This window comes from Oncorhynchus tshawytscha, linkage group LG03 (genome assembly GCF_018296145.1).
Source record: "Oncorhynchus tshawytscha isolate Ot180627B linkage group LG03, Otsh_v2.0, whole genome shotgun sequence".
NCBI classification, from domain to species: Eukaryota; Metazoa; Chordata; class Actinopteri; order Salmoniformes; family Salmonidae; genus Oncorhynchus; species Oncorhynchus tshawytscha.
Window position 1 is genome coordinate 60,810,158 of NC_056431.1, and position 10,921 is coordinate 60,821,078.

At 40.8% G+C, this 10,921-nt stretch overlaps 1 protein-coding gene across 1 annotated transcript; it reads right to left on the reverse strand.

Moving 5' to 3' along the window:
• Positions 1-2,331: 2,331 nt before the first annotated feature.
• LOC112224441 (zona pellucida-like domain-containing protein 1) lies at positions 2,332-3,510 on the reverse strand. Its single transcript, XM_024387997.2, has one exon. The coding sequence runs from the start codon at positions 3,508-3,510 to the stop codon at positions 2,332-2,334; it is 1,179 nt and encodes a 392-aa protein (XP_024243765.2).
• Positions 3,511-10,921: the final 7,411 nt, after the last annotated feature.

The window sequence follows — 10,921 nt, forward strand, 5'->3', positions numbered from 1 at the left end:
TCTAACCCTTAAACTCTTTTCCACCTTCTCCTTCTTACTTAATCATCCCTCTCTGCGGATGACTTTGCCAACCACTTTGAAAAGGTTGACTACATTCGCTTCTTATTCACTCAGCCTGTTGAGTCCACTGGTCCCACTCCCACAACTACCCTACGCCTTAACCTCTTTCTCACCTCTCTCTTTAGATGAAATCCTGTGATTAGGGAGGTCTGGCTGTCCTCTTGACCCCATTCCCTTCTCCCCACCATCTCTTTAGACCTTCTCCCATTCTTCACTTCCCTCTAACTCATCCCTGACCAAATTTATTTATATAGCCGTTCTTAGATCAGCTGATATCTCAAAGTGCTGTACAGACACCCAGCCTAAAACCCCAAACAGCAAGCAATGCAGGCGTAGAAGCACGATGGCTAGGGAAAAACTACCTAGAAAGGCCAAAACCTAGGAAGAAAGCTAGAGAGGAACCAGGTTATGAGGGGTGGCCAGTCCTCTTCTGGCTGTGCCGGGTGGAGATTATAACAGAACATGGCTAAGATGTTTAAAAGTTCATAAATGACCAGCATGGTCAAATAATAATAATCACAGTAGTTGTCGAGGGTGCACTAAGTCAGCACCTCAGGAGTAAATGTCAGTTGGCTTTTCATAGCCGATCATTCAGAGTATCTCTACCGCTCCTGCTGTCTCTAGAGAGTTGAAAACAGCAGGTCTGGGACAGGTAGCATGTCCGGTGAACAGGTCAGGGTTCCATAGCTGCAGGCAGAACAGTTGAAACTGGAGCAGCAGCACGGCCAGTTGGACTGGGGGCAGCAAGGAGTCATCATGCCAGGTAGTCCTTTTCTAGCTCTGACTTTAACTACTTTACTGAGGAAAAGTGTACCTACTATATGTAAGTACACTTTTCCTCAGTATGATGTGGTTGTCCCACCTAGCTATCGTAAAATTAATGCATTAAAGTTGCTCTGGATAAGGGAATCTGCTAAATGATAATGTGAATTATTAATTTGTTCACGCTTTAGTTGCTGAGAATTTTCCTGTATAAGTTCCACTTAATGTGCCTTAACAAAAGTATCAACCCCCTACAAAAAATGTACATGAATTATAATTCACATTTCTTGTTGCTGCACGGCAGGGTAGCCTTGTGGTTAGAGTGTTGGACTAGTAACCGAAAGGTTGCAAGATTGAATCCCCGAGCTGACAAGGTAAACATCTGTCTTTCTGCACCTGAACAAGACAGTTAACCCACTGTTCCTAGGCCGTCATTGAAAATAATTTATTCTTAACTGATTGCCTAGTTAAATAAAAAGGTAAAATACATTTTTTCCTGCTTTAGCAAATTGGGTCAATTTAAGATCCTATGTGGAATTATAATTCATGGACATTTGCTGTAGGGATTCACACATTTTTGGGAAATTACATTTTAAATGGGAAATTACACACTTTTGAATTATTTTCTAAACCTTGAATACACTACAAATGTGTTTCCTGCGGTGCAGGAAAATTCTCAGCAACAGAGTGATCAAATTAAGATCTTACATCTCTATATGCCCATTGATTCTTGAAGATATAACTTAGAAATGCCTTTAGTTCAACTGTCATACCCCACCAGAACCACAATATAAGTTTGTGTTACTCCAATGCTTGTGAACAATGCAAACGTAAACAAACACTACAGCCTCGAAACATGGATACACCTAGAATTGTGATATCATGGATGGTCAATCTTTGCATCCATAGCTCTATGAATTTTAGTGGTCACGTTTCAACCAGGCCCATCCTTCAGATTTTCACAAAAACGGAGGAGGGGTGTACTCTTTGTTATTGTTTCAACTGCAGATTCTAGCTTTAAAGGTGATGTCTCAATCTTTACTTAACAGAAATGTGTCAATGAATACACTGTAATTCTGGACGCAGGCGATGTTGATAAAGATGTGGTGGTAATGTTTTATTAGCATAAAGCAATAAGATACATTTAAAACATAATACCCAAAGGTTTATTTTCAAATTAGTTATTTTTTGTGACAAACAGATACATTTCATTTCAGTATGATCAATTTAGTAGAATGGTTCTCTGTTAAAAAAATGATAATTGTACATGGTCCTCCATTCTCAAGCTCTTATCAAGGGATTAAAGCACCAGGGTTACACTACCTGCGTATGACTTGGTGCTCATGCTAAGCCTTTAATAGTCTCTTCACGTAAACTTTCAAAAGACGCATTTTTCATTCTTTAGTAACAACAAGATCTTGCTAGTGCCAAATGTAAACAAATGTGAAAAAGTTATGATAAGCTGAGATCAGTCCTCTTGCACAGTAGTGAGACCAGCAGGTGGACACACTATTTAAAGGGACAGTGGTTCAGTCTCCTGTAGAAAATGGCTGCCATAATAATAATAATGATGCAGGCGAAGGCCAGGATACACACTGCCACCCCAAGACCTGTAGAAGTGTCTGAGTTCTTGCTGGCAGTCTGTTCTTTTAATGCCACAATGCTCTCTGCTCTGATGGTGATAGGAGGGGAACTGATGGTTTTGGACTCTGTTGCTGCATCTTCGGTAGCAGGAACAACACCCCTTCTCCTCCTGCTGTTGCATTGCATGAACGTACTACAGGTGCTCTTCTCACAAAGACGGGTGATGCAGTGGAGGAAGTAGGTGGACTTCATCTCATTCTGCTGCTTCATGAAGCGGAAGGCCAGGAAGGAGAAGCGGGAGTGTTGACTCTTTCCATTCTCATGGATGACGGTTAGTAGGTCAGTGTTGCAAGGGACAAACAGGTTGAAGAAAGTGGAGTTAGTGGGTAGAGGAGAAATGGAGGCGTAGCATCGGTCCAAGAGCACATTGTACTGGGAGGTCAGGTTGGTGGCCTTGACTTGGGCAAAGACTTCAGTCCTCAGGTCAAGACCCTGTTCTGGAATGACCAAGGGTAAAGTGAAATTGACATCGCTGAAGAGATTCATGCTCAAAGTGCTGATGAAACTACCATTGTTGTCTTTCACTGCAATGGAGGATGCTGACACATCAATTAGGGTGTTGTTGATCAGGTACTCTAGGGGATAGGCACAGGAGTAATAATACTTCAACTCAGTGTTGTAAGTGACTGTCCCTGTGGTGGGATCATATGATCGGACCACACCGCTGATGTTGACTGTCTGGATGTTGGAGAAGTCAGAAAATATCCCTGTGCCTGGAGCGCTGGTTGTCCTGAAGAGGCTGCCACAAGAATTGGTCGTGTTGATGGAGAATTCAAACCTCACGATCGGGGGAGTCACACTTTCATCCAGAGTTCCCTTGCAGGCTGGGTCATTCATGATGTTGTTGAGGATAAGCAGGGACTCGTTGTAACCAGTGTAAATGGCAGGGCAGATGAGGATAGCCAGACCAATAGATTTGGTGCCGCAAGTTACTGAGATATCAGTGTATGCTGGGCGTCTTAAATTCAACCCACAGTCACTTAATTGTAGTTGACTGCTCTTTGCGACCATCATTGCCAAAAGAAGAAAGCTGAGAAGATGCATTTTTGGGTTCCTTGCTGTGTTCATATCTTGACTGGGACATTAAAATATGTCCTTTGTTGGCTTGTTTCCAGGTTTTTGATTCTATTGAGATGTATGGAGTTGCTTTTATAGCCAGGTCTCCTTCTTGGGATTGGACAGAAACAAGGTCAATGTCGCTCTGCCTATTCAAACATTTCCATTGTGTTGAGGATGCCACGCACCTTACCTAAAGGCAATTCATGAAACCCAACACACCTTTTAGCTCAGAAATGAAGCAGAGACAATGGCATGTTTCTTTTGTGAATGTTCTTAAAAAATAGATTCCATTGGCCTGCTAATATGATGTTTCAAGGAGTAAGTGTTGAATCCTTTGAAAACGCAACCTTTGACGGCCTCATTTTGACTCCCAACAATACCCTGTTGGCCTTTCACATGACCCAAATGTGGTCATAAGAGAGCACACGATGGCCCAGAATATCATTCAACTATAATTATGATTTGACAAAGGAAAGGTCAACTGCTTTGTTTGTAAGATAATTTACAGTTATTATTGTCTTGACTCTGAGCCCAATACTTAACTCGCATGTGAAAGCTAAGCAAAGGTCAATGGAAGCAATGGGGGCAACCTTTTGGGCCCCCCAAAAAAATAATCCCAGTGGAATGTATGTTCTCTAGGCCTACTTTCCATCGCTGTTCTAATTACCTTCTGCTTTACAAAATGCCCAACCCATCCTCTGGTTATAGAACCATGTTTTGTTATGCTGTGTTACAGAAGTAGAACTCTTTCTTTTCTTTCTGATTATATTTTTTAACAATATCACTTTGTGTGATTTTAAAATGTGCATTATAAATAATAAAAACTGAGGTGTGCAAAGCCTTTGATAGAAAATCAAATGTTGTACAGTAGATACAGCAGATCCCCTTAATTGTATGGGACACTTTTAAATGTGCCGTTAGGGGCCATGCAATTCAAATAATCCATATTAAGAAAGGAAATAGAGGGACTAACAGTACAGATAGATAGCAATAAAAACAGTACCATAGGGCCACAGAATATGTTAGAGGAAAAACAAAAACAAATGGAGGAACTTCTTCAAGAAAGATCAAGTGTAATATATTATAAAAAAATTAATCAAACTGGATGGAATACTGGGAAAAATGCACTTTTCAATCTTAGAAAGTGTTAATTAAATATTTTTGATTTTAGATTATTTAAAGTAGCCTTGATGACAGCTTTGCACACTCTTGGCATTCTCTCAACCAGCTTCACCTGGAATGCTTTTCCAGTCTTTAAGGAATTCCCACATATGAATTGGGTTGAAGTTGGGTGACTATGGAGGCCAGGTCATCTGATGCATCACTCCATCACTCTCCTTCTTGGTCAAATAGCCCTTACATGGCCTGGAGGTGTGTTGGGTCATTGTCCTGTTGAAAAACATATGATAGTTCCACTAAGTGCAAACCAGACGGGATGGCGTATTGCTGCAGATTTCTGTGGATGCTATGCTCGTTAAGAGTGCCTTGAATTCTAAATAAATCACTGACAGTGTCACCAGCAAAGCACCCCCACACCATCACACCTCCTCCTCCATGCATCATGGTGGGAACCACACACGCAGAGCTCATCCATTCATCTACTCTACGTCTCACAAAGAGAATGTGGTTGGAACCAAAAATCTCAAATTTGAACTCAAACTAAAGGACAGATTCAAATCAAATCAAATTTTATTTGTCACATACACATGGTTAGCAGATGTTAATGCGAGTGTAGCGAAATGCTTGTGCTTCTAGTTCTGACAATGCAGTAATAACCAACAAGTAATCTAATCTAACTATTTCACAACAACTACCTTATACACACAAGTGTAAAGGGATGAAGAATATGTACATACAGTGCCTTGCGAAAGTATTCGGCCCCCTTGAACTTTGCGACCTTTTGCCACATTTCAGGCTTCAAACATAAAGATATAAAACTGTATTTTTTTGTGAAGAATCAACAACAAGTGGGACACAATCATGAAGTGGAACGACATTTATTGGATATTTCAAACTTTTTTAACAAATCAAAAACTGAAAAATTGGGCGTGCAAAATTATTCAGCCCCTTTACTTTCAGTGCAGCAAAACTCTCTCCAGAAGTTCAGTGAGGATCTCTGAATGATCCAATGTTGACCTAAATGACTAATGATGATAAATACAATCCACCTGTGTGTAATCAAGTCTCCGTATAAATGCACCTGCACTGTGATAGTCTCAGAGGTCCGTTAAAAGCGCAGAGAGCATCATGAAGAACAAGGAACACACCAGGCAGGTCCGAGATACTGTTGTGAAGAAGTTTAAAGCCGGATTTGGATACAAAAAGATTTCCCAAGCTTTAAACATCCCAAGGAGCACTGTGCAAGCGATAATATTGAAATGGAAGGAGTATCAGACCACTGCAAATCTACCAAGACCTGGCCGTCCCTCTAAACTTTCAGCTCATACAAGGAGAAGACTGATCAGAGATGCAGCCAAGAGGCCCATGATCACTCTGGATGAACTGCAGAGATCTACAGTCGAGGTGGGAGACTCTGTCCATAGGACAACAATCCGTCGTATATTGCACAAATCTGGCCTTCATTTCTTAAAGATATCCATAAAAAGTGTCGTTTAAAGTTTGCCACAAGCCACCTGGGAGACACACCAAACATGTGGAAGAAGGTGCTCTGGTCAGATGAAACCAAAATTGAACTTTTTGGCAACAATGCAAAACGTTATGTTTGGCGTAAAAGCAACACAGCTCATCACCCTGAACACACCATCCCCACTGTCAAACATGGTGGTGGCAGCATCATGGTTTGGGCCTGCTTTTCTTCAGCAGGGACAGGGAAGATGGTTAAAATTGATGGGAAGATGGATGGAGCCAAATACAGGACCATTCTGGAAGAAAAAAATACCTGAGACTGGGACGGAGATTTGTCTTCCAACAAGACAATGATCCAAAACATAAAGCAAAATCTACAATGGAATGGTTCAAAAATAAACATATCCAGGTGTTAGAATGGCCAAGTCAAAGTCCAGACCTGAATCCAATCGAGAATCTGTGGAAAGAACTGAAAACTGCTGTTCACAAATGCTCTCCATCCAACCTCACTGAGCTCGAGCTGTTTTGCAAGGAGGAATGGGAAAAAATGTCAGTCTCTCGATGTGCAAAACTGATAGAGACATACCCCAAGCGACTTACAGCTGTAATCACAGCAAAAGGTGGCGCTACAAAGTATTAATTTAAAGGGGCTGAATAATTTTTCACGCCCAATTTTTCAGTTTTTGATTTGTTAAAAAAGTTTGAAATATCCAATAATGTCGTTCCACTTCATGATTGTGTCCCACTTGTTGTTGATTCTTCACAAAAAAATACAGTTTTATATCTTTATGTTTGAAGCCTGAAATGTGGCAAAAGGTCGCAAAGTTCAAGGGGGCCAAATACAAGGCACTGTATATCATGTATTCTGGATATGTCTGAGTACCGTTTTATGTGTCATGTAATACTGTGTATACTGTGTACCATGTATGTGAAATGTATTAGTAATGTACATGTAGCAAAATGCCTGTAAAAAACAAAAATGTTAAACAAAGTTACTTTTATCCCCCGAAGAGAAGGGATGGGCCAATAATACAAAAAACATTATGAACACCTCTTCTTTCCAGGACATAGACTGACCAGGTTAATCCAGCTGAAAGCTTTGATCCCTTATTGATGTCACTTGTTAAATGCACTTCAGTATAGATTTTTAAACCATTTTTATTTCACCTTTATTTAACCAGGTCGGCCAGTTGAGAACAAGTTCTCATTTACAACTGCGACCTGGCCAAGATAAAGCAAAGCAGTGCGACAAAAACAACAAAAACATAGAGTTACACATAAACAAACGTACAGTCAAAAACACAATAGAACAATCTATGTACAGTGTGTGCAAATGTAGAAGAGTAGGGAGGTGTATGGCAATAAATAGGCCATAGAAGCAAAATAATTACAATTTAGCATTAACACTGGAGTGATAGATGTGCAGATGATGATGTGCAAGTAGAGATACTTGGGTACAAAAGAGCAAGAAGATAAATAACAATATGGGAATGAGGTAGTTGGATGTGCTATTTACAGATTGGCTGTGTACAGGTACAGTGATCGGTAAGCTGCTCTGACAGTTGATGAAGGGGAGCGGGTTAAAGAAGGATTTTTAAGCCTTGAAACAATTGAGACATGGATTGTGTATGTGTGCCATTCAGAGGATGAATGTGCAAGACAAAAGATTTAAGTGCCCTTGAATGAGGTGGTTTGTGTCAAGAACTGCAAACGCTGCTGGGTTTTTCACACTCAACAATTTCCTGTGTGTATCAAGAATGGACCACCACCCAAAAGACATCAAGCCAACTTGACACAACCAAGGGAAGCATTGGAGTCGACATGGGCCAGCATCCCTGTGGAATGCTTTCAACACCTTGTTGTCCAAGCCCTGATGAATTGAGGCTGGTCTGAGGGCAAAACAGGGGTTGCAACTCAATAGTAGGAGGGTGTTTTTAATGTTTTGTACATTTTGAATGTATATACAGTGCCTTCGGAAATAATTCATTCAAGTATTGGGGCGGCAGGTAGCCTATTGGTTAGAGTGTTGGGCCAATAACCAAGAGGTTGCTGGATTGAATCCCCGAGCTGAAAAGGTAAAAAACTGTAGTTCTGCCCATGAACAAGGCAGTTGTCCCACTGTTCCAAGGTAGGCTGTCATTGTAAATAAGAATTTATTCTTAACTGACTCGCCTTGTGAAATCAAATTAATCAGACCCCTTGACTTTTTCCATATTTTGTTACATTACAGCCTTATTCAAAAATTGATTAAATTGTTTTTTCCCCCTCATAAATATATACACACAAGACCCCATAACGACAAAGCAAAAACATTTATTTTTTATTTTTTAGAAATTGTTGCTAATTTATTAAAAATAAACTGAAGTATCACATTTACGTAAGCATTCAGACCCCTTACTCAGAACTTTGTTGAAGCACATTTGGCAGCAATTTCAGCATCAATTCTTCTTGAGTATGCTGCTACAAGCTTGGCACACCAGTATTTGAGGAATTTCTGCCATTCTTCTCTGCAGATCCTTTCAAGTGCTGTGAGGTTGGATGGAGAGCGTCGGTGCACAGCTATTTTCAGAGATATTCGATCGGGTTCAAGTCCAGGTTCTGGCTGGGCCACTGAAGAACATTCAGAGACTTGCCCTGAAGCCACTCCTGCATTGTCTTGGCTGTGATCTTAGGGTCATTGTTCTGTTAGAAGATTAACTTTCGCCCCAGTCTGAGATCCTGAGCACTTTGGAGCAGGTTTTCATCAAGGATCTCTCTGTACTTTGCTCCGTTCATCTTTGCCTCGATCCTGACGAGTCTCTCACTCCCTGCCGCTGAACAAAATTCCCACAGCATGATGCTGCCTCCGCCATGCTTCACCGTAGGGATGGTGTCTGGTTTCCTCCAGATGTGATCTTGGTTTCATCAGAGCAGAGAATCTTGTTTCTCATGGTCTGAGAGTCTTTAAGTGCCTTTTGGCAAACTCCAAGCGGGCTGTTATACGCCTTTTACTGAGGAGTGGCTTCTGTCTGGCCACTCTACCATAAAGGCCTGATTGGGGCTGCAGAGATGGTTGTCCTTCTGGAAGGTTCTCCCATCTCCACAGAGGAACTCTAGAGATCTGTCAGAGTGACCATCAGGTTCTTGATCACCTCCCTGACAAAAGTCCTTCTCCCCCGATTGCTCAGTTTGGCTGTTCGGCCAGCTCTAGGAAGAGTCTTGGTGGTTACTTTTTCCATATAAGAATGATGGACGCCACTGTGTTCTTGGGGACCTTCAATGCTAAATATTTTTTTTGGTACCCTTCCCCAGATCTGTGCCTCGACACAATCCTGTCTTGGTGCTCTACGGACAATTCCTTTGTCCTCATGGCTTGGTTTTTGCTCTGGCATGCACTGTCAACTGTGGGACATTATATAGACAGGTGTGTGCCTTTCCAAATCATGTCCAATCAATTGAATTTACCACATGTGAACTCCAATCAAGTTGTAGAAACATTTTTAGGATGATCAATGGAAACAGGATGCACCTGAGCTCAATTTATAGTCTCATTGCAAAGGGTCTGAATATTTATGTAAATAAGGTATTTCTGTTTTTTATTTATAATAACTTTGCAAACATTTCTCCAAAAAATGTTTAGCTTCATCATTATGGAGTATTGTGTGTAGATTGCTGAGGATTAAAAATATATATATTTTAGAATAAGGCTGTAATATAACAAAATGTGGAAAAAGTCTAGGGGTCTGAATACTTTCCCAAGGCACCGTATATTATCATTGACCTTTTTGTTTGATAGTTGTTACTTTGTATTCTAAATTCTGATATAATTCATACTGTATAGTTGTTTGTGTGCTGGTTATTGTTTAGGGGTCCTTTGTAAAATAGATTTCCATCTCCATGGGACTACTGTACATGGATGAATAAAGATAAACATGTTGTCTGAGATGTAGAAACGTAAGACCTAAGACCTGATAAATAATCATTGTAAAGTCCTCATGGTTACAGTTAGTAATTGTTAGGGTATCATCTAGGACTGAAACTATTAAAAGTGGTCCATGATTACCTTGATATGGGAAATGTATAGATTAGATTTGTCAGCTTTCTGTAGGCCATTGTTTTTCTCCATTTCTGAAGACTCAGGGTGTGTTGGTTTCATCAATATCCCTAGTGGCACCCTCTACACAATGGAATTGTTTCAATACACAGAGCAGCTTTGACCTTGTTTATGTCTAATCCCAAGAAGCCCTGTCTGTAAAAGTATGTCTCTACATCCCAATAGAATTGAAAAGCAGGACACATTTTAGTGTCCCAGTCAAGATATGAACACAGCAAGGAATGCGAAAATGCATCTCCTTAGAGTTTTTCTTTAGGCCATGATGGTCGCAAAGAGCAGTCAACTAGAACAAGTGTTGTTCTTTTGATGCAGAGAGCATTGTGGCATTAAAAGAACAGCAGACTGCCAGCAACAACAGACACTTCTACAAGTCTTCATGTCGCAGTGTGTATCCTGGCCTTCGCCTGCATCATCGTCATTATTATGGCAGCCGTCTCTTACAGGAGACTCGACCATTAAAGCACCACTCACAGAAGCCTGGGCGACACCATTCCTTTAAATAGAGACTCAACCATTAAAGCACCACTCACAAAAGCCTGGGCGACACCATTCCTTTAAATAGAGACTCAACCATTAAAGCACCACTCACAAAAGCCCGGGCGACACCATTCCTTTAAATAGAGAGTTAGCTCATTTCAATACTCTGGTGGACTGGTCTTCTTTTTTGTTTTTCTTCTTTCATTTTGTTTACCGTTGGCCAGAGAGAGATTCATGTTA